This window comes from Ornithorhynchus anatinus, chromosome 3 (assembly GCF_004115215.2).
Source record: "Ornithorhynchus anatinus isolate Pmale09 chromosome 3, mOrnAna1.pri.v4, whole genome shotgun sequence".
In the NCBI taxonomy this organism is placed as follows: domain Eukaryota; kingdom Metazoa; phylum Chordata; class Mammalia; order Monotremata; family Ornithorhynchidae; genus Ornithorhynchus; species Ornithorhynchus anatinus.
This window is the reverse complement of record NC_041730.1, coordinates 103,099,825-103,124,189: the sequence shown is the minus strand read 5'-3', so window position 1 is coordinate 103,124,189 and position 24,365 is coordinate 103,099,825. Positions and strand designations below refer to the sequence as shown.

The 24,365-nt window shown below is 47.5% G+C and overlaps 1 protein-coding gene across 1 annotated transcript in view; it reads right to left on the bottom strand.

The window, feature by feature from the left end:
* SIRT1 (sirtuin 1) overlaps window positions 1–22,065 on the bottom strand; it is a 34,753-nt gene extending 12,688 nt beyond the window's left edge. The window contains 5 exon segments of the mRNA XM_029059838.1: window positions 8,014–8,166; window positions 13,173–13,301; window positions 13,303–13,415; window positions 18,191–18,307; window positions 21,553–22,065. Coding sequence (XP_028915671.1) covers window positions 8,014–8,166; window positions 13,173–13,301; window positions 13,303–13,415; window positions 18,191–18,307; window positions 21,553–22,030 — 990 coding nt within the window. The 5' untranslated portion in view covers window positions 22,031–22,065.
* Between the last annotated feature and the right edge of the window lie 2,300 nt (window positions 22,066–24,365).

Below are 24,365 nucleotides of genomic sequence, written 5' to 3'. Positions count from 1 at the left end.
CAACCCAATCTAGACCTGAGTTTAGTTCGGGCCCCAGCTGAGACTCAGGTCCTAGGAATATCTGAGGCCAGGCTGGATCCTGTTGTGCCCAGAAGGGTTGTCCGGTTGCCTGGCCACTGGGTTAGCACAACGGTGTCGGAGTTGCTCGGCCACAGCTCCCTCCTTTCTCTTCCCCCAGTCTCAATGAGCCAGGTATTTTGGGATAGAGGGAAAGAGGAGAAGCAGAGAGGGGTTGGATGGACCCAAGACCCAGATGCCAAGCTTGATCTGGGTAGGGTTTCCCAGGTGGAATCGGGAAACTAGATTCTACTTCTCCTGGCCAGTGCCCTACTATGCATCCTTCCTTGGATTTCTGTACCTCACTTGGTATGAGAGCAACATGAGCTAGTCCCTTTCCCTCACAGGGATGAGGAGAAATGAGACAGATAAACTCTGTGGAAATCTTTGAAAAATAAGAGTGCTATTGAAATTCAGACGTTCTCCCCCCAACTTGAGTTTCAATCCCTAGATTCAAATTCAGAATTCAGCACTTTGGAGGCTGGAATCCAGGAAAATGAAAAACCACCCAAAGATATGCACACCTTAAAACAAAAAAAGTATTAGAACTGGTCTGAGTAGCTTGGGGTTCACAAAGAAACCCAAGAACTCTCTGGTCTCAGGAAGCAGTGTGGCCTTACTGGAAAGAGCATAGGTCAAGGAGTCAGAAGACATAGATTCTAATCCCAGTTCTGTCACTTGCCTGCTGTGTGACCTTGGTCAAGTCTCTCAACTTCTCTGAGCCTCAGTTTCCTCAATTGTAAAATGAGGATCCAATACCCTCCTACTTAAGGCTGCAAGCCCTTTGTAGGACAGGGACTATGTCCAACCTGGTTAACTCTTTCTACCCTGGCACTTAGAGAACAGTGCTTGTCATACAGTAAGCACTTAAATATCGTCATCATCATGTCTGGATCTGGAACCGTTATTGACCCTTAATGAAAACCAAGCCCACGACAGGTAGAACAGCTCTCACGGGGACAGATCCTGCAGCAGACACATCTCTCCCTCCCATCCGGCCCCTGCCACTACATGCTGGGGCACAATAGGCCACTGTGGCAGTTACGACTCATTCTAAAACCCAGAAAGGCAGCCCATTTGGGGAAAGTACCAGAGCATGCCAATGACCTTCAGACACACCTTCCAAGAAGCCATCTCTCAGCAAAAAGAGATGGGGGACCCAGCTGAGGGGTTGGCAGGATCTATCTTCTAAAGGCTGGAACCCAAAATACAGGCTGTTGAGGGACTTAGACGTTTTGAGTTACAATGAATAGCACTTATATTCCTCCGTTTCAGCGTTCCACACGTCGATTTTGACTTTACAGCACTAGCCCTCTTCATGGGACCAACTCCGGGGTGGTGGGCATTTGATCCATCGTATTTATGGAGTGCTGTTTGCAGAGCACTGTACTAAGCGCTTGGGAGAGTACAGCAGACATATTCCCACCTTGTAATGACCTTTCAGGCATTAATATAAATAAATGAAATGATAGATTTGTACATTACTGCTTCAGACTGTGGGGGAGGAGGGATGAATAGAGGGAATAAGTCAAGGCGGCGGAGAAAGGAGTGGGAGAAGGGGAAAGGACGGCTTAGTCAGGGAAGGCCTCTTCAAGGAGATGCACCGTCAATAAGGCTTTGAAGGGCGGGGGAGAGTAATTATCTGTTGGATACGAGGAGGGAGGGCGTTCCACGCCAGAGGCAGGTCATGGGCGTGAGGTAGGCGGTGAGATAGACGAGACGGAAGTACAGTGAGAAGATTAGCATCAGAGGAGTGAAGTGTGAGGGTTGGGTTTTATTAGGAGTAGTAGTAGGGTGAGGTAGGAGGGGGGAAGGTGACTGACTGCTTTAGAGCCGATGGTAAGGAGTTTTGTTGGATGCAGAGGTGGCTGGACAATCCCTGGAGGTTCTTGAGGAGTGGGGAAACATGGGCTGAACATTTTGGTAGAAAAATAATCCGGGCAGCAGAGTGAAGTATGGACTGGAGTAGGGGGAGACAGCAGGCAGGGGGGTCAGAAAGGAGGTTGATAAAATAATCAAAGCAGCAGGGGAGGGTGCACTGCAGCTTTGAGGAAACTGGGAAATGATTTAAAAAGCCAAGATTGAGGGGGAGAGTTTTAGGAGGCTGGCAAAAGGGTATGAGCAGGAGAAAGCAATGGGCGTGGAGCTACTCGATCGCCAGACAGTCACCGGCGAGGGTTGACAGGTTCATTTGACTTCCAAGGTAGTGAAAGTCGGCTCTCCTATTGCCGATCCCCTGAATCTCAATACATTACTGTAGCTATATTACTCAACTATAATGACTGCTTACACCCTTCTGTGTTGTAAGCCTGAGTTCAGCCTGCCCCACATTATGGGATGGCCAAGCCTCATGAACTGAAGAGCCACAAACCTAAAACAAAATACATCCATCTCCCCGCTAGAGTAGCAGCTGGCTATGCAGGGAATGTGTCACTTGTTTCAAACTTTCCAAGTGCATAGTACAGTACATTGCCCCGAGAAGCAGCGTGGCCTAGTGGAAAGAGCACAGGCCCAGCAGTCAAGAGGCCCAGGGCCCTAATCCTGGCTCTGCCATGTATCTGTTGGGTGACCTTGGGTAAGTCACTTCAGTTCTCCGTGTCTCGGTCCTCTCATCTGCAAAATGGGGATTCAATACTTTTCTCCCTCCTACTAAGATTGGGAACTCCATGAGGGCCTGATTATCTCATATCTACCCCACAACCTAGCAGAGTGGTTAGCATATGGTAACCATGTAAAATGCCACTATTATCATTATTATTATTACACCCAATGGGTGATCAATAAAAACCACTACTATTACTCTTGAGGAATAAACTACTTTTTCCAAATGCCATGTTTAAAATTTTCTGCAGGCATTATTATGCAGAAGGAAAATTGCTCAGAACATGGGCTCCCAACCTGCAAATTAGCTCTTACTTCATTAGAGCTCATCCCACAATCCGATCTGGTGATTACTCTTTGGAAAAATCTAAGATTCCTCTCAAAAATGGCATATGACTGCATAGGGATTGGAGAGAAAGCAGCAATTCTCCTCCTCCCGCTCAATTCTGGTATCAAATACTCCTTCCTGTGTATTCTAGACATTAGCATTTCTTTCTCCATCCAAGGTTGAAACAACCCTAGTTCTTCCAACCTCAGCCAGCAGAAGCCATTGAAAAACACGTCTCTTTGCCTAACTTTAAGCACACTGGCACCCAGCAGAAGAAAACTGCCCTCTAAAATTAGGCATGGACCATTCATCAAATAGTCTCAAATGGAGTGACAGCGACATGAGATGAAGAAAACCTGGAGGCTAACTGGCAAAGTTTTAAGACACCCCTGACCACAGTCTTTGACTCATATGAAAGCAGTGTTCTGGAGGATTACAGAACACATCCTTCACTTCCTTTTTAAAAAGCTTAGTGTTCTTATATTTGTCTGGTGGCTCACCCAGAGGTGAAGATAACGATTTAAATTTCAAAACTGCCCATGTGCTTTAATAAGGCAAAACAGCAATTTGCTTGGGATGATGTCACCCTTCACTGAAAGTTCAGGTCCAGGAATTAAGTTCATACTAGCGGTGCAATAAGTTTTTAAGGCTACACAAGTCAAACCCTGATAAAAGAAAACAAATTAAACTGCCCTCCTCCCTTCCTTAACTTCTATTTTTAACCACTCAATCTCCAAGGGCTCCTTCCCCTCTGCCTTCAAACATGCCCACGTCTCCCCCATCCTAAAAAAACCCGCTCTTGACCCCACTTCCCCCTCCAGTTATCCTCCTATCTCCCTACTACCCTTCCTTTCCAAAATCCTAGAACGAGTCATCTACAATCGATGCTTAGAATTCCTTAACTCCCATTCTCTCCTAGACCCCCTCCAATCTGGCTTCCGTCCCCTCCACTCTACGGAGACTGCTCTCTCTAAGGTCACCCATGACCTCCTTCTTGCCAAATCCAATGGCTCCTACTCCATTCTGATCCTCCTTGACCTCTCTGCTGCCTTTGACACTGTCGACCATCCCCTCCTCCTCCATACCTTATGTCACCTTGGCTTCACGGACTCTGTCCTCTCCTGGTTCTCCTCTTACCTCTCTGGCCCATCATTCTCGGTCTCCTACGCTGGAGCCTCCTCCCCCTCCCATCCTTTAACTGTTGGAGTTCCTCAAGGGTCAGTTCTTGGCCCTCTTCTGTTCTCCATTTACACTCACTCCCTTGGTGAACTCATCCGCTCTCACGGCTTTGACTACCATCTCTACGCAGATGACACGCAGATCTACATCTCCGCCCCTGTCCTCTCCCCCTCCCTTCAGGCTCGCATCTCCTCCTGCCTCCCCGTCCTCTCCCCCTCCCTTCAGGCTCGCATCTCCTCCTGCCTCCGGGATGTCTCCACCTGGATGTCGGCCCGCCACCTAAAACTCAACATGAGCAAGACTGAGCTCCTCATCTTCCCTCCCAAACCCGGTCCTCTCCCAGACTTCTCTATCACCGTGGATGGCACGACCATCCTTCCCGTCTCTCAGGCCCGCAATCTCGGTGTCATCCTTGACTCGTCCCTCTCGTTCACCCCACACATCCTATCCGTTACCAAGACCTGCCGGTTTCACCTCTACAATATCGCCAAGATCCGCCCTTTCCTCTCCACCCAAACGGCTACCTTACTATTACGGGCTCTCGTTATATCCCGGCTAGACTACCGTGTCAGCCTTCTCTCTGACCTCCCTTCCTCCTCTCTCGCCCCGCTCCGGTCTATTCTTCACTCCGCTGCCCGGCTCATCTTCCTGCAGAAACGATCTGGGCATGTCACTCCCCTTCTTAAACAACTCCAGTGGTTGCCTATCGACCTCCGCTCCAAACAAAAACTCCTCACTCTAGGCTTCAAGGCTCTCCATCACCTTGCCCCTTCCTACCTCTCCTCCCTTCTTTCTACCGCCCACCCCGCACGCTCCGCTCTTCTGCCGCCCACCTCCTCACCGTCCCTCGGTCTCGCCTATCCCGCCGTCGACCCCTGGGTCACGTCCTCCCGCGGTCCCGGAACGCCCTCCCTCCTCACCTCCGCCAAACTGATTCTCTTCCCTCTTCAAAACCCTACTTAAAAATCACCTCCTCCAAGAGGCGTTCCCAGACTGAGCTCCTCTTCCCCCTCTACTCCCTCTGCCATCCCCCCTTTACCTCTCCGCAGCTAAAGCCTCATTTTCCCCTTTTCCCTCTGCTCCTCCACCTCTCCCTTCCCATCCCCACAGCACCGTACTCGTCCGCTCAACTGTATATATTTTCGTTACCCTATTTATTTTGTTAATGAATTGTACATCGCCTTGATTCTATTTAGTTGCCATTGTTTTTACAAGATGTTCTTCCCCTTGACGCTGTTTATTGCCATTGTTCTTGTCTGTCCGTCTCCCCCGATTAGACTGTAAGCCCGTCAAACGGCAGGGACTGTCTCTATCTGTTGCCGACTTGTTCATCCCAAGCGCTTAGTACAGTGCTCTGCACATAGTAAGCGCTCAATAAATACTAGTGAATGAATGAATGAATGAATGAAATTAAGTAGTGCCCGCACCTCGTTCCGGCAAATTCTGTCAAGGAAAGGTGTGGTGAAGGTACAAGACCCTAAGCTGCGTTTGTCCTCCACTGGCCACAGACAGGGAAAGAGCACTGCTACACCATAGCTGCTTTGTTAACTTCCCTAAAGTGAGTGATAGAATCTTTAAAGGCATTTTTCTCTACCAACAGCTCCTGTTCACTGATACAGAGAGAGGAAATGGAAGCGGTTGAATGAAACCAGGCTTCAGGGATCTTTCTCTTGCCGGAGTCCTGGGCTGTTTGAAAAAATCACCTGAAATGGTGCAGATCAATCTAGCAGTACTCACAGTCATTTTCACAATTCTTTGACCACTCAATATAGGAGCACTTTACATTTTTACGTATACATTTTCATTACTTCTATCTAGTCTGAGGCTTCCTATGTGATCTTCCTTCTTTAAAATTCACTTATAAAAGTGTTGATAATGGATGCTGGAATGTACCAACCAGATTTCAGGTTGGCACCCAGGTGGGCCTAATGCACGGTTCTTGAGAAGGTACAACCAAAGTATGAGGCATGTTCCCTGCCCACAAGGAGCCTACCTTAATGGGGAAGTCTTATTGAAGAAATGGGGTTTTAGGAGGGCTTTTGAAGGTGGAGAGCAAGTGATAGGGGAAGCAGGGGTGAGATTGGACAGTTTTAGGAAGGAAGATAAGTAGCTCAATTTGGGGCACATTAAGTTTGAGCTGATGGCAGATAGCCAGTGGCGATATCCGGGAGATAAGAGGAAAGGTGAGACTGCAGTTTTGATGAGCCACTGGGCTGGAGAGGTAGATTTGGAGCCATCTACAGAGAAGTGGCCACTGAAACCATGTGAGAAGATGAGTGTAGAGAGACAAGAGTAGGGGATACAAAGAAGAGTCTTGCAGGACACAGAAAACGAGGGACTGTGAGGCAGAAGAGAAGCTAGCAAACAAGACTGAGAACAAACAGGTGAAGAGATAGGTTAAAACCATGCTAGCATAACCAAGCCCTGTTAGTGTTTGGAGGGGGAGGGTGTGGTCGACAAGGTCAGAGGTAGCTGAGAGGTCAGAAAGTATTAGTACAGGATAGAGCTTTTTGGGTTTGACTATAAGGAGGTCATTGGTCACCTTAGAAAGTGCAGGTTGGATCAAACAGAGAATTGGTGGAAAGGAATTGAAGGTGTAGATAGCATTTCAAGAGTATGGGTAAGAATGGAAGCAGGAAGAAGGGGTGATAGCTGGAGGGGGGAGAGGAACTAAGACTGGACATTTTGAATCTGGATGAATCTTGAGCCTGTTTGAGGACTGATGGGAAAGAGCCATCAGACACAGATTGAAGATAGGAGAGATGAAAATGCTTTAGGAGAGGGGCATGGCTGGAGGGAGTGGATTTAAAGGAGGAGGAGGAAGCCCGCCACTTGAGAAACAAATGGGAAGCAGGAGACGGATTGGCAGTGACATTCCCTGCCCTCAACGAGCTCACAGTCTTAGATGACTACTTTTTTCTATTTTACCAAAGTGGTTGGATAGGGGGAGGTCAGACCTCTGATGTGTGGTTGAGGAGGGGAGTTAGGCAGTGCCAGAGATGCGAGCGGAAGCAGTAGGATGAGAGAGGGATCATCAGCATGGATGATGAAGCCCCCATGGATCATAGTAGAAGAGAGTGAGAGCAGCATCAAAATCCTTAAGGGATGCAGGCATAACCAGGAGTGCAGGACATAAAGTTAGTAGCAGAGAGGATGATTCAGATAGGCAATGAGGGGTTTAAAATTAGAAAAAGAAGGGAAGAGGTGGGATGGTGTAAAAGTGACACTGAGGGGCGAGGACCAGGGCGATTCCTCCCTGCTTTCCCCCAAGATGACAAGAGTGAGAGATGCAGGAAAATCAGTACCATCAACAGAGAGCAAAGCTTCAGTGATGGTGACGAGGAGCTATCTTCCTTTCACCTCGAAACTATGTCTCGGATTATATTCGCTTGCCTCTTTCTAAAATATCTATAAAGTGGCTACTAGCCTTTGGATCTTGGGACCATTACAATTACCTGGCTCCAAAAGGCATGAGAAGTCAGTTTTTGATGTTTCCAACTGCAACCTTTCAATGTATCAAGTATCACCTTTTAATGGTATTCAGTAACTAGGTTCAATCTTCAGAGGAAAAAGTGTGGAAAAGACATGCACCTCTATGCCATAGGTATTACTTCCCAGTAAAACATTTGGCTCCCCAGAAGGGTAATTTCTCTTCAATGACCCAGGTTTTCTTTACTTCCCTGAAGGCAAACTGGCAGCCCGTTATAATTGTGTTATTTGTTAAGTGCTTATTATGTGCCAAGCACTGTATTATTATGCATTACTCTGTGGACATTTCATAAATAAAAGTCAATTACAGACTGACAAAGTTATTCAAAACACAGGAAGAGGCTCCTAAAAGTTCATACCTTTGCAAACTTGAAAAAAGGTCTTGGGTCTTTCCTGAAATACTCAATGTCAAACATTGCTTGAGGATCTGGCAGGTCTGGGAAGTCTACTGCAAGCCGTGCATATATGCCATCTCTTGATCTGAAGTCAGGTATTCCACAGGAAACAGATACCTGGAATATGTAAAGAATACATGTGATAATTAGATGAAATTCTCATCATCAAGTTAAGTGAGAAAGATGAATAAGTACTGGTTGGAGCATTTCTTTGAGAGCTGAAGGGTGGAGACTTCTGTAATTTTAAACAAAAATGGGTGAAATACATGCTCCAAATGTTAACCAAAGCACTGAGTGAAGCAATGATATCCAAAGGTAAGCCTGAGGCGGGCAAACTCAGTCATTTTGAAAACTTGACCACGAGGTCAGAGCAGTTCATGTTTAAATATACAGGCAAGGAGTGTGGAGCAACTTCCTATCAGCCATGACAACATTAAGGTTCAGTTCTGGGTCCTGTTCTACTCTCCATTTACACCCGCTTCCTTGGAGAAATCATTCGCTCCCATGGCTTCCAAATCTACATCTCCAGCCCTGATCTCCCTCCTTCTCTGCAGTCTCACACTTCCTCTTATCTTCAAGACACCTCTACTTGGATGTACTCCCATCACTGCAAACATACTATGCCTAAAACGGAATTTATCTTGCCACCCAAACCCTGTCCACCCCTTGACTTTCCCATCACTGTAGATGGCACCACAATCCTTCCTGTCTCACAAGCCTGGTATCCTTGACATTATCCTTGACTGCTCTCTCTCATTCAACCCACATATTCAATCCACCGCTAAATCCTGGCAGTTTGACCTTCACCACATGGCTAAAAATCACTTTTTCCTCTCCATCCAAACAGCTACCATGCTAATCCAATCACTTATCCTATCCTGCCTTAATTACTCTATTAGCCTTTTTGCTGACCTTCCTGCCTCCTGTCTCTCCCCACTCCAGTCCATACTTCATTCTGCTGTACAGGTGACTTTCCTACCATGATGTTGAGGCCATGTTTTCCCGCTTCTCAAGGAACTCCAGGGGTTGCCCACCTACTCTCAACAAACTCCTCACCTCTGGCTTTAAAACCATCAATCATCTTGCCCCCCCTCCTACCTCACATTGCTACTTTACTACAACCCAGCCCGCACACTTGCTCATTGTAGGCAGTGAATATGTTTGCTTATTGTTATATTGTACTCTCCCAAGCGCTTAGTACAGTGCCCTGCACACAGAGAATGCTCAATAAATATGACTGAATGCCCTCCCTCCTCATATCCAACAGACATTGACTTCTCTCCCCACCCCGCCATGTCTCCTCAAGCCTTACTGAAGGCACTTCTTCTCCAAGAGGCCTTCCAAAACTAAACTCTCCTTTCCTCTTCTTCCACTCCCTTCTGCATCACCCTGACTCTGACTTGCTCCCTTTATTCATCCAACCCAGTCCCTCAGCACTTAGGTACTTAACTGTAATTTATATTGTCTGTCTCCCCCTCTAGACTGTAAGCTCATTGTAGGCAGGGAATGTGTCTATGTATTGTTGTACTGTACTCTCCCGCTTAGTACACTGTTTGGCACAAAGTGCTCAATAAATATGATCTACTGTTAATAAAAATAATAGATAAAAATGATGATAGTAACAACTGTGTTACTTGTTAAGCAATTGCTATGTGCCAAGCACTCTACTGAGCACTGAGGTAGATACAGTATACTCAAGTCAGATTTGGCCCTTACCCCAGATGGGGCTCGCAGTCTAAGGTCGGGGGAGAGAATGTGTTTTGAATTCCCAGTTTACAGATGTGGAAACTGAGGCACAGAAAAGCGATCTGCCCAAGGTCACAGAGCAGGCAAGTAGTGGAGTCAGAATTAGAACCCAGGTCAGTTGATCCCAGGTCTGGGCTCTTTTCACCAGATCCTGCTGCTTCTTATGCTGCTTTTATTAACTAGGGATGAAAATCATCATTAAGAATTCTGTCATCTCTACCTCAGAGCATGCTACACTCATATGGATTCTACTACATTAGAAACAAACCGTTTTATTCAATAGTTCACTGTGAACTTGGGAGGAAGCAGCTGCCATGCCTCTAGACTGGAAACTCATTATGGGCAGGGAACATGTCTGCTAATTCTGTTGCACTGTACTTTCTCAAGCACTTAGTACAGAGAGCTCTGCACATAGTAAGCACTCAATAAATATGACTGACTGATCCTTAAGCAGCAGCTATCATCTCTGTGGGCCAATAAGGAGGCACATGTAAGGTCAAAATTCATGAGCAAAAACCTCTCTGCCTGCATGGCCCACATGTTCTTCAGGCCTACTAGGCTGAATTGTGACCTGATGTATTAGTAAATAACATTAAGCGCTTATGATGTGTAGAGCACTCAAAGAACTGGGGAAAAAATACACTGATAGGAATTTAGCACAATCCCTGCCTCTCAGAGGGCTCACAATCTGGAAATGAAAAGGAGAAAAAAGGGACTACAGTTAGTCACATACAAACAAATGGTTCCAATGTAATTATATTAAGCGTTTAATATTTGCCAAACACCAAGGGGACACAAAAGTACCATTTGAAAGGGAGAGCCCTTCCCAGCTATGCCATGTCTTCGAGTGATTTACAATTCTCCTGAAATTGCAGATGGAGGAAAAGAAAAGGGAGAAGAAAGAGGTGAAGATCTGAGCCCAAGATGACTAGGGTTTTCCCAGAGTTCATCAAACTCACTGCTGAGCAGCAGTGTGGTCTAGTGGATACAGTTCGGGCCTGGGTTCTAATCCCGGCTCTGCCACTTGTTTGCTGGGTGACCTTTGGCAAGACACTTCACTTCTTGGGACCTTCTTTATCTCATTTATAAAATGGGGATTAAGACTGTAAGCCCTATGTAGGACAAGGACTGCATTCAACCTGATTATCTTGTATCTACTCCAGCACCTAGAATGGTGCCCGGCACATACTAAGCACTTAAATACCATTTAAAAAAACAAAACCCTGCCTGTCATTCATTCATTCACTCAATCATATTTATCAAGAGCTTACTGTGTGCACAGCACTGTACTAGGTTCTTGGGAGAATACAATAAACAGACACATTCCCTGCCCACAACGACGTTACGGTCTAGAGGGGGAGGCAGATATTAATATAAATTACAGATACGTATATAAGTGCTGTGGGGCTGGAAGGGGAGGATGGATGAATGAAGGGAGCAAGTCAGGGAGACAAAGAAAGGAGTGGGAGATGAGGAAAGGAGGGCTTAGTCAGGGAAGGCCTCTTGGAGATGTGCCTTCAATAAGGCTTCGAAGAGGGGGTAAGTAATTGTCTGCTGGATACGAGGAGGGAGGGCAGGCGTTCCAGGCCAGAAGTATGATGTGGGCAAGAGGTCGGCAGTGAGAGAGAAGAGACTGAGATCAGCATGAGATGAGTGAAGCATGCGGCCTGGGTTGTAGGAAGAGGGCAGCAAGGCGAAGTAGCAGGAGGAAAAGTGGTGGAGTGCCTAAAGCCAGTGGTGAGAAGTTTTTGTTTGATGCGGAGGTTGCTGGGCAACAACTCGAGTTTCTTGAGTGGGGCAACATGGTCTGATCATTTCAGTAGAAAAATGATCCAGGCAGCAAAATGAAGCTTGGACTGGAGTGGGGAGAGACAGGGGACAGGGAAGTTGGCAAGGAGGCTGATCAAGGCAGGGTAGGACAAGTGACTGGATTAGTATGGTAGCGGTTTGGATGGAGAGGAGAGGGAGGATTTGAGTGATGTTGTAAAGGTGGAATCGAAAGAATTTCCTGCTGTCCTGCCGGGAATGCTCCCACAGGCTGGCCACTCTACCTGGAGCCAGCATGGACCACTTCCAAGATGCTTTAAGGGCAGTTGGAGAAAGAGAGCAATCTAATCTATGCTGCTTAAAACCCAGATTTGGCTGCAGACTCTACCTGATGATAAAAATGGCATTTATTAAGCACACACGTGTTAAACCCTTGGACTAAGCACTGGGAAAGAGACAAGATGATCAGATTGGAAGCAAACCCTGTCCCACATGGGGCTTGCAATCTAAGAAGCAGCAAAAGCTGGCACCTTTTTCCAGTTTTACAGATGACTTAGGGGCAGTTTACTGACTTGTCCGAGGTCATACAGAGCAGCTCACGGGCAGGGCTGGGACCCAGCCTGACGCCCAGAACCATGGTCTTCTCCAATAGATCACACTGCTTTCTTAGATCTAACCTGACCTTTTCAGTCTAAGCATAAAGATCTTTTCTTCCTTTCCAAAAATAAAGCTACTATATTTGGCAGGTCCTGCCAGGATTCAGTTAGCTCCCCAAGGAGGAAGGCAAGTTGCAGGGGACTCTGGTAGTACTAGGAGGAGACAGATGGGCATCTTGATGGGCAAGACCCTGCCATTTAGAGAGGGACAAATAATTTTTTATTCCTCTGTTGGAAGCAGAAAAGGGGTCCCAGAATAAGGTTCTGACTCTCGGGAGCATCAGCCCTGTTACAAAGAGGAGAGAAGGGCCTTCTGAGTGTTGCTTAGAAGAGGCTGAGGGGATTTTTAAAGTCACTAAGTAGAAGAGCAGCATTGTGCAGTACACAGAGCCCGGAACTGGGAGTCATTCATTCAATAGTATTTACTGAGCGCTTACTATGTGCAGAGCACCGTACTAAGCACTTGGAATGTACAATTTGGCAACAGGTAGGGACAATCTCTGCCCATTGACAGGCTTACAGTCTAATCAAAGGTCATGGGTTCTAACTCTGACTCTGCCACTTGTCTGCTGTGTGACCCTGGGCAAACCACTTCTCTGGGCCTCAGTTACCTCATCTGTAAAATGCAAATGGAGACTACGAGCCCTACATGGGAGGGGGACTGTGTCCATCCCTATTTGCTTGTATCCACCCCAGCGCTTAGTACAGCGCCTGGCACCACTTAAACACCACAATCATTATTACAGTCATTATTAAAATGGCAATTGCTTCTTGTAGGTTTGTGTGTCAGAGCATTTTACATGCCTCATTATAGTCACGACCACTCAAATTCCATTAAACAGCAGCAGAATAGTATTTAGTGTAAAAGTAATGCTTGTGGGCTTGAGAAAGGGAACAATGGATACCAAGTGCACTGCTCTCTTCAGACTTAACCTTCAAATAAGTTACACATACCCCAGCTCCAGTTAGCACGATTATTTTTTTGCATTCTTGTAACAGTTTCACTGCATCTTCGATTGTGTTAATATCTTTTCTCTTTTTCCTTTTTGGAGGCTCCGAAAGAATGTTTATAACGATTTGCCAACAGTGTCATATCATCCAGCTCAGGAGGAGGGATGGTTTCCGGTAACAAATCTCTAAGGATCGTCCGCGGGTCTGTGCCGATCATGAGATGTTGCTGCACGAAAGTATAGGGCCCTGTTGCAAAGAAGACAACGTCAATTAAACAGACTTCTAAGTATCACCCCATTTTGTTCCAAAAGCCTTTTTTTTAAAGAATTGAAATATTGTGAGTGATTAAATATAAATTTCAAAACCTTTGATGATACATTGAGAAGATGTTTCTGCTTAACTGGGCAAAGGATGTAAATATTAGGTATTTTTCATAATAAGTTGAGAGCACCTAACAATACCGCTAATTTCTTGCCGGTACTTCCCATCGGTACCAGAGAGAGTAATTATCTCAAAATCTCTGAAAGTTCATTCATTCCCTCTTGACTTGGGCAGAGAAAATATCCAAACTGGTCATATTATACTCTCCCAAGTGTTTGAACAGTGCTCTGCACCCAGAAAGCGCTCAATAAATAAGACTGATTCGAGTGCTGCCTACTTGCGTTTACCACTGTTCACTTTTTATCCCCCTTTTTTTCCCACTAACTTTCTATTCCCTTCTGATTCCTTTAGTCTTTTCTTATTCCATGGTATGATAGTACAATGCAAAGTACAGTAGTAAAGTGCCTCTAGCTCTTAGAATGAAAGCCAATATAGAAATGCGGCAAGTGCTCTGAAGACATAGTATTACAAAGATATACCAAAGTACTGTCCATTTTCTGCTTCTGGAGGGCTGCAGGGGTGGTAGGTGACCCCTAGACTGTGGGCAGAACACACTTCTGAGTACTTGGGGCATGTACAAAAACTAAAAAAAGACACTGTGATCCCTGGTCTCGAGGAGCTTACAATCTGTTGGATAGCTGAAAACCAGAGACAAGAGTGGGAATGGGATCCTTTCCCCTAGTCAGAAAACACAACCCAGACAGGGAGTCCCCAGTACAGGCACAGGGACAGGAGAGGGAAGTGAGGAGCCGAGATGCCAGAACCCCAACATAGCCCCACAATGGGCCAGACTCCCAGACCAATAATGAGGGCATAATCGAAAAGTAATGGTCCGCGTCTACCCAACCTCAATCGGCAAATTTTGGTCCTAAACTGAATCGTGGCAAAGTACACACCCCAATAAAGCAGATTATGGTAGGGCACTACATTTCACATGGATTCTGCTTTCCCCACTTCATTCTGGGTTTGGCCCAAGGCAACTCGGCATTGACTTTCCCAAGACTGACCTCGGGTAGTCTTCGGATTAGAAGACATGCGATAGGAGAGCCGAGAGACCAAATGAAGCTTAAAGACCAAACATTAAAATACAGGGCTAATAAAAGACATAGAATGGACAGCAATTTCAATTCCACAGAACAAAAGCACTATGTTAGGCAAGCTTTTAGCATAGATATAAAACAGAAAGCAGGGAAGAAGAGAAAGGGCTCTTACCTTCACTAAGTTTAGGTAATGCCTAATGTGACAGATTTTCAATGGCTTTGTTAAAAAGCCCCCAGAAAGCTGTTACAACTTCTGTTTTAGCAGGACCTTGCAATTAATGACCTTCCACCCAAATGTACATTGGGAAGTGTAGAAATGCTTACAGGCATTTAAGTTCATTTAGAAACTTGCCAAGTTCTACCCATCTTCATTTAAAAGAGTAACTGTTTTTTAAAAAGGGTACCCTGAGAAGGAGGAGTTGTAGGCTGTCCCCTTGGGGTATGGGTGGGAAAGCAACTGTGTGTGTATGTGTGTGTGTGTGGTGCCCATGGTCTGGCCAGGAAAGGGGAGGGGGAACCCCATGAAGACCCCAAAAGCCCCTAACATCTGGGCAAGCCTTCATGGGATGACACAGAATGCTGAAAGAAGCCCTACTCTTCCATAGGGCACAGAGCCCCTCCCTAAAGACTCTGTCCTGAACAAAGGCCCGGGACTATTCATCTCCATGGTGGTGGTAGTGGGTGTGAAAGACTCTGTGTAGAGTCCTTTAGGAGTCGACAGGGGACAGCTGGGAATGAATGCCCAATGTCTTTGAGACCCTACCTGCATGAGAAAGACCTGAGACCTGGGATGGGCAGAGACACAACGTGTGAACAAAAGCTGTGTGCCTGTTCAACAAAAGCTGTGGATATAAAGGGTGGGAGGCTATGCCACCCTGGCTCTCTTGGACTTGCACACACTCTTGTTGTCTGGCTCTTGAGCTAGCTTCTTCCTTGTCTTCTGCCTGCTGCCAACTGTACATCCAGAGGGTGGCTCACACAGTAAATCCATTACTTCTGTGTAAACTCCCTCTAGATTGTAAACTCACTGTGGGCAGGGAATGTGTCTGTTATATTGTTGTGCTGTACCATCCCAAGTGCTTAGTTCGGTGCTCTGCACACAGTTAAATGCTCAATAAATATGACTGATTGAACACTGATGTCCACTAGCTGGCAGATAATCCTTTCCAAAACTCATCTGTGACAAACTGCCTGCAGTGTCCAAGTGCTGGGGATCGCCACTGTGGGCAAGAAGGAACACCCTCAATTATTATCCTAGAGTTAACATAGTCCAACTATATTCAGTCCTGTCCAAGGTGAATTTGTCAGCGCTTCTGCCCTGGAAGCAGTGAATTTGCTGGAGGACTAGAGCAACTAAATAACTGGTGTTTAAGTACTTACTATGTTCCAGGCACTGGGGTACTAGACACATGGTAATCAGAGAAGACAGCCTCTATCCCATGTGGGGGCCACAACCCAAGATGTAACCTCTAGACATGATGGTTGGTACTCACCTCAGCCACTCAGCAGTCAATCAATGGTACTTTTTGAGCGCTTACAGGTCTGCAGAGCACTATACTACATCCTTGGGAGAGTAAAAGAGTTGGAAGACACATTCCCTCCCTACAAAGAGCTTACAGCCCATAGGGGGGACATGACCATTAACATAAATAAATAAATTACAGATACGTAATTAAGTGCTGGGGCAAGGGAGGAGTTGAATACCAAGTGTCCAAAGGGTAGAGATCCAAGTGCACAGACGACGCAAAAAGGAAAAGAGAATTGGGGAAAAAGACGGCTTCCATCTCAGAGAGGAAGTGATCTTAATAAGGGTCTGAAGGTGCAAAGAGTGGTGGTTCCGGGCCAGAGGAAGGATGTGGGAAAGGGGCTGGTGGCGAGACGGACAAAATTGGGGCACAATGAGAAAGCTGGCACTGGAGGAGCAGTGGGCGGGCTGGGCCGTGGTAGATCGGTGAACTAAGATAGGAGGGAGCAAGCTGATGAAGTGCTCTAAAGCCTATGGCAAGGAGTTCCTATTTGATGCAGAGGGGGGTGGGCAGTCACTGAAGGGTTGAGGAGATGAGAGGAGAGACATGGCCTGAATAATTTTTTTCAGAAAAATAATCCAGGCAGGAAAGCAAAGCATGTACTGGAGTGCAGAGAGATAGGAGGCAGGGGAGGTCAGTGAGGAGGCCGGTGCAGTAGTTTTAAGTTCATTCATTCATTAGTATTTATTGAGCGCTTACTATGGACAGAGCACTGTACTAAGCACTTGGAATGGACAATTCGGCAACAGATAGAGACAATCCCTGCCCAATGATGGGCTCAGGGTCTAAAGTGCTTGGATCAGCACAGTAGCAGTTTGGATGGAGGAGAGGGTGGATTTCAGAGATGTTGTGAGGCATATATGAATAGACTATGAAGGTACGTATATCTTCATATTGTATTTTCCCTACCTGTAATTTATTTTAATGTCTGTCTCCTCCCATAGACTGTAAGTTCCTTGTGGTTAGGGAACCTGTCTACCAACATTGTATCGTACTTTTCCAAGTGCGTAGTAAAGTGCTCTGCATACCCTAAATGCTTGATAAATACTATTGATGGGGTACCTAGGGTGCTCTTTCTCCTCTTTTAAATTTCACTAAATCCCTAAGCAAACAATATCAGCTTTTTCAGGCCAGTTAAAAATGTCTGCTTCCAAATGATGTCTTAGCATGACAGCATGGTTTGTATCAACCAACTCTATTGTACTCTCCCAAGCTCTTAATACAGAGCCTTGCATACACACACGCTCAATGAATACCAATGACGATGATGATGACTGATTGATTCAATCTAATGGCTTTTTTTGTTATTGTTAAAATAAGCTAGTTTGTAAGTCACACTTAGAGGATCACTTTTCTATTCATTCATTCGATTGTATTAATTGAGTGCTTACTGTGTGCAGGGTTCTATATTCTCTGACATTTAATGACGTCAGCAAGAGTAAAATTTAGCTTTTTTATGGTATTTGTTAAGCCCTTACTCTGTGTCAAGCACTCTTCTAAGCACTGGCGTTGATACGATTTATCAGGTTGGACACAATCTAAGCAGGAGGGAGTAGGATGTAATGCCCACTATACAGTTGAGCAAAGTGAGGCATAGAGTAGTGGCCTGCCCAAGGTCACACAACAAGCAATCGGTACAGCCGGTATTAGAACCCAGGTCCTCTGACTCCCAGGCCCATTTTTTTTTTCCACCAGGCCATCCTGCTTCTCAGTGTGCTCAGACGAACAGAAACCCTCTACGTGCACAAATGCTCTTGGATCCCCTTCACGGTAAGGTGTCACTCAAATCCATATTCCCTCCAGTTGTCAAATTCAACCTGATTAAGAGATCAGCATCTAAGAATTCGGTTTAATATGGACCTGCCAGCCAGTTCTAGTTAAGAATCATTCCAACAATTATATCAAACTGAGTAGACGAACAGCTAATAGGGTAACCTTTACATCTGTCTCGTTGAAATAAGACAGTGTTACAATGGAGTGGAAGTTCTTTGCAGTAAGCAGAGAAAAAAAATGAATGTCAAGTGAACCATAAAGGGGAGAAAGTAATAATGATTTAAAACTAAGGAAACTGTACCTATTCGGGGTCTTGGAGTCCAGTCACTAGAGCTTGCATGTGAGGCTCTATCATCCTCATCACTATCACAGGAATGAAAACCATTGGCAATAACTTCATCACTAAATAGTAGGTCATCTGCAAAAAAAATAAAAAAATAACACAATTTAAGGCTGCCTCTGTTTAAAACAAGCAACACTCGGAGATTAGAACTTCTATTAAAAACTTGCTACAATCAGTCCCACTATCTCCTCCTGAATGAACAAAATATGTCAGTGAACTAAATATGGCTAAGGAGATTTTTCTCTTGGCTAGCAACATACTCCATTTGTTTTGGTCTGTAATAACTTTTTTTCCAACCCAGATCTGTGCGTTTAAGTCACAACAGATACACAATTTAGCATCTACAGACTCAAAGTGAGCATAATTTAATTTGGTCCACCCTTGAACAACGACGACGACAATTACGGTATTTGTTAAGTGCTTACTATGTGCCAAGCACTGTTCTGAGCGCTGGGGTAGATACAAGGTAATCAGGTTGTCCCACTTGGGGCTCACAGTCTTAATCCACTCTGTACAGATGAGGTAACAGACAGAGAAGTTAAGCGGCTCGCCCAAGGGCACACAGCAGACAACTGACGGGGCCGGGATTAGAACCCATGACTCCCAAAGCCCGGGGTTCTCTCCATTAAGCCATGCTGCTTCTGAAGACAGACGAAGCTTCAGAAAAGCAACATTTTTGTGCTCAGAAGGAGTCGACCATGAGCAATTTGGATTTTATGAACTTTCAAATACAGTAAAAGTGCATTCCTCAAAGACAAAGTTGTCAACTCACTACCACATTTTTACATACCAAATTGAAATACATCATCCCTATTCACTAGTTAACATAACCTTAAATAGTTCCTTAGTTCACAAGATTTCCAAAAAGATGTTCTAGATAAAGGATTAAAACAAGTCACTTCTCACTGACAAAAACCGGACCAAAAAAAACTGTTGATCATAAGACAACCAGAGGTCACTGCCAAAATGATGTATCACCCTAAAGTTTCCTTAAAACAGTGGTGTCTCAGTGAGAGAAAGCAGATTATCAGCACCCTAGCTCCAAAAGTTGGGGAGAGTAACTGAAACGATGAAGGTGGTTCCGTTTCAAAGAACGATCTTTACCTATGTGAGAGTAACAACTGGAGAGGCTCCACAAAGAACTGCAGTTCCTGACTACTCATTAGAAGGGCTACTAAAAAAAAGCGCTTAAAAATAGCAGCACTCAAATACTAGATAGCCTGTAGTATAAAAGGAAATGGAGCAGGTGAGGATCAGTTAGTATATTATGAGAAGCAGTGTGGCCTGGTGGAAAGAGTGCGGGTTGGGCAGTCAGAGGTCGTGGGTTCTAATCCCAGCTCCACCGCTTGTCAGCTGTGTGACTCTGGGCAAGTCACTTCACTTCTCTGTGCCTCAGTTCCCTCATCTGTAAAAGGGGGATTAAGACTGTGAGCCCCACGTGGGGCAACCTGATTACCTTGTATCTCCCCCACCGCTTAGAACAATTTTGTTTTGCTGTCTCCCCCTTTCAGACTGTGAGCCCGCTGTTGGGCAGGGATTGTATCTGTTGCCAAACTGTACATTCCAAGCGCTTAGTACAGTGCTCTGCACACAGTAAGAGCTCAGTAAATACGAATGAATGAATAGTGCTTATCACATAGTAAGCGCCAAACAAATATCACTATTATGTTCAAAGGCTTATTCCTTATTATCCCTGCTTATTCCTTCCCAGGGTGGGATCTGTTTAGCTTCCAAGAATTATGCCTGTCTCCAAAGGGAAAATATAAAAAAAGTTTAAAACAGGGCCCCTGAAAGAGAGTGGCTATCAAAAAAGGAGAACTTTATCGAAGTGGAGGTAGCGGCACGTAGGCAAGAGGAAGAGTACGCGGGCGGGAATGATTTTCTAACGATGAGCTGCCAGAGAAAGTTGCAAAGAGGGGGAGGGGTGAGGAGGGAAGAGAGAAAAAGCAAGTTTCTGGACAGGGAGGAGGAAGAGGAGGAGGAGGTAAATATACAAAAGAGGGTGGCAGGAGCTTTTGCAAGGGGGGTCGGCGGGACACTGCACAGAAAGGAGGAGCGAGAGGAGAGAGCCAAGTGAGGCTTTGGCTGCCCCCATCCCAACGTGGCTCAGTAGAAAGAGCCCGGGCCTGGGAGTTAGAGGTTGTGGGTTCTAATCCCGCCCCCATCACTTGATAATAATGATGGCATTTCTTAAGCACTTACTATGTGTCAAGCCCTGTTCTAAGCACTGGGGGGAGGGGAGATACAAGGGTCATCAGGGTGACCCACGGTCTTCATCCCCATTTTACAGTTGAGGTAACTGAGACCCAGAAATGTTAAGTGACTTGCCCAAAGTCGGGCATTTGAACCCATGACCTCTGACCCCCCAGCCCCTGTTCCTTCCACTGAGGCACGCTGCTTGTCCCCTGTGTGACTCTGGGCAAGTCAGTTCCCTTCTCTGAGCCTCAGTTCCCTCCTCTGTAAAATGGGGATGAAGACTGGGAACTCCAGGTGGGACAACCTGATCACCCTGCATTCCCTCCTAGCGCTTAGAACAGTGCTTGGCACATAGTAAGCACAGTAAATAGTTAGGGAAGCAGCATGGCTCTGTCGAAAGAGCCCGGGCTTGTGAGTCGGAGGTTCCAATCCTGCCTCCACCACTTGTCCCCTGACTCTGGGCATGTCACCTCACTTCTCCGAGCCTCAGTCTCCCTCCTCTGGAAAATGGGGATGAAGACTGGGAGCTCCAGGTGGGACAACCGGATCACCCTGCATCCCTCCTAGCGCTTAGAACAGTGCTTGGCACATAGTAAGCAGTTAGGGAAAAAGACCGGCTCAGTGGAAAGCGCCCGGGCTTGGGAGTCAGAGGTCATGGGTTTGATTCCCGGCTCTGCCACTTGTCAGCTGTGTGACTGTGGGCAAGTCCCTTCGCTTCTCTGGGCCTCAGTGACCTCATCTGTAAAATGGGGATGAACTGTGAGCCTCACGTGGGACAACCTGATGACCCCGTATCTCCCCCAGCGCTTAGAACAGTGCTCGGCACATAGGAAGCGCTTAACAAATACCAACGTTAGTGGCAGGAGGAGGTCGTGGGTTCTAATTGCAGCCGGGTGACTCTGTGCAAGCCCCTCAACTCTGGGCCTCAGTTCCCTCCTCTGGAAAAGGGGGGGGGGGTTGAAGGCGGGGAGCCCCAGGCGGGGCAGCCTCATCACCTTCCAGGCGCTCCCAACAGCGCTGGGCACCTAGCGAGCGCTGCAGAAGCCCCTCACCCTCATTCCTGCGCGCTTCACAAAGGCCACGACCGTTAGGATGAGGAGGATGAGGAGGATCACCCCGCGCACCTGGGGACACCAGCGCCGCGGCGGCGGAGGCGGCGGCGGAGGCGGAGGCGGCGGCGGCGGAGGCGTCGTCGTCGTCCATGGGCGGTGGCTCGGGCCGGGGAAGGCCCTGCGGGCCCGCCCCATTGTCTCCTCCTCCTCCTCCTCCTCGTCCTCGTCCGGCCGCCGGCAGGGCCCCGGTCCCCTGCTCCCGCTGCTCCTCCTGCTCCTCCTGCTCCCCCTGCTCCCCGTCCTCCGGCCCGTGGTGGTGGTGTTGGCGGGGGGCGCCGAGGCCGCAGTGGGGGCCGGTCCTTCGCGGCCTCTTGGGGTCCGGCTCCCCGCCGTCCGGAGGGGGAGGGGGAGGGGGCGACGAAGACGGGGGCGGCGGCGGCGGCGCCGGCCTCTCTTCTTCCTCTTCTTCCTCCTCCTCCTCGGCCGCCACGGTCGCCGCCGCGGAGGCCCCTGCGGGCTGAAGGGCGGCCAAAGCCGCCTCGTCCGCCATCTTCCCAACGGCCTCTCCTCCCTCCTTCTCCTCCTCCTCCGCCTTCGCTGCGGGAGATTTAAAGGGGTCACGTGACCGCCCCCCCCGCCCCCTCGGCCGCCCCCTGGCGGCTGACGCGGGCAGGGCGGGCCCTGCCCACCGCCACCATCATGTTGATAATAAGAATAATAATAATGTTGGCATTAGTTCAGCGCTTCCTATGAGGGGAGGGGAAGGGAGAGGGGGAGGAGCAGAGGGAAAGGAGGGAGGAAAGGGGGCTTAGCTGAGGGGAGGTGAAGGGGGGCAGAGAGGGAGCAGAGGGAAAAGGGGAAGCTCAGTCTGGGAAGGCCTCTTGGAGGAGGTGAGCTCTCAGTAGGGCTTTGAAGAGGGGAAGAGAATATGTGCCGACCACTGTTCTGGGGTAGAAACAGGGCCATCAAGTTGTCCCGCTTTGGGGTGCACAGACTTAATCCCCATTTTTTAATGTTGGTTGGTATTTGTTAAGCACTTACTCTGGGCAGAGCACCGTTCTAAGCGCTGAGGTAGATACAGGGTTATCAGGTTGTCCCGCTTGGGGCGCAGACTTAATCCTCATTTTTTAATGTTGGTTGGTATTTGTTAAGCGCTTCCTATGTGCCGAGCACTGTTCTAAGCGCTGGGGGAGATCCAGGGTCATCAGGTTGTCCCACGTGAGGCTCACAGTTAATCCCCATTTTACAGATGAGGGAACTGAGCCACGCTGCTTCACTCAGCTGACAAGTGGCAGAGACGGCAGATTCGAACCCATGACCTCTGGCTCCCAAGCCCGGGCTCTTTCCACTGAGCCACGCTGCTTCTCATAATAATGTTGGCATTTGTGAAGCGCTTACTATGGGCAGAGCACTGTTCTAAGCGCTGGGGGAGATACAGGGTCATCAGGTTGTCCCACTTGGGGCGCACAGACTGACAATCCCCATTTGATAATAATGGGATTGAATGATAATCCCCATTTTATCCCCATTTGGTATTTGTTAAGCGCTTCCTATGGGCAGAGCACTGTTCTAAACGCTGGGGGAGATACAGGGTCATCAGGTTGTCCCACGTGAGGCTCACAGTTAATCCCCATTTTACAGATGAGGGAACTGAGGCCCAGAGAAGTGAACAAGCGGCGGAACCGGGATTCGAACCTGTGACCTCTGACTCCCAAGCCGGGGCTCTTTCCACTGAGCCACGCTGCTTCTTGTGCCAAGCACTGTTCCGAGAGCTGGGGGGGGGGGTGGTGCAATACCAGGATATCAGGTTGTCCCACGTGAGACTCACAGTGCCCTCCTTCCTCACCTCCGCCAAACTAATTCTCTTCCCCTCTTCAAAACCCTACTTTCATTCAATAGTATTTATTGAGCGCTTACTATGTGCAGAGCACTGGACTAAGCGCTTGGGATGAACAAGTCGGCAACAGATAGAGACAGTCCCTGCCGTTTGACGGGCTTACAGTCTAATCGGGGGAAACTCACCTCCTCCAAGAGGCCTTCCCAGACCTCCAAGAGGCCTCCCCTTCTCCCTCTACTCCCCCTACCCCCTTCACCTCTCCGCGGTTTTAACCGTCTTTTCCCCCCATCTCCCTCTGCTCCTCCCCCTCTCCCTTCCCATCCCCTCAGCACCGTACTCGTCTGCTCAACTGTATCATTACCCTATTTATTTTGTTAATGAAATGTACATCACCTCGATTCTATTTAGTTGTCATTGTTTTTACGAGATGTTCTTCCCCTCGACTCTATTTATTGCCATTGTTCTTGTCTGTCCGTCTCCCCCGATTAGACTGTAAACCCGTCAAGCGTTAGGGACTGTCCCTATCTGTTGCCGACTTGTTCATGCCAAGCGCTTAGTCCAGTGCTCTGCACATAGTAAGCGCTCAATAAATACTATTGAATGAATGAATCCCCATTTTCCAGATGAGGCCACTGAGGCCCAGAGAAATGAAGTGACTTGCCCACGGTCACACAGCTGATGAGTGGCAGAGCGGGATTCGAACTCATGACCTCTGATCCCAAGCCCGGGCTCTTTCCACTGAGCCACGCTGCTTACTAGGTACCAAGCAGCCTTCTAAGCGCTGTGGGGAGATAGAAGGTGATCAGGTTGTCCCACGTGGGGCTCACGGTCTTCCTCGCCATTTAACAGATGAGGGAACTGAGGCCCGGAGCAGTGAAGTGGCTGGCCCCAAATCACCCAGCTGGGATTATTCATTCATTCATCCATTCAATAGTATTTGTTGAGCGCTTTTACTAATGTGCAGAGCATTCATTCATTCAATAGTATTTATTGAGCGCTTACTATGTGCAGAGCACTGGACAAAGCGCTTGGAATGGGCAAATTCCAT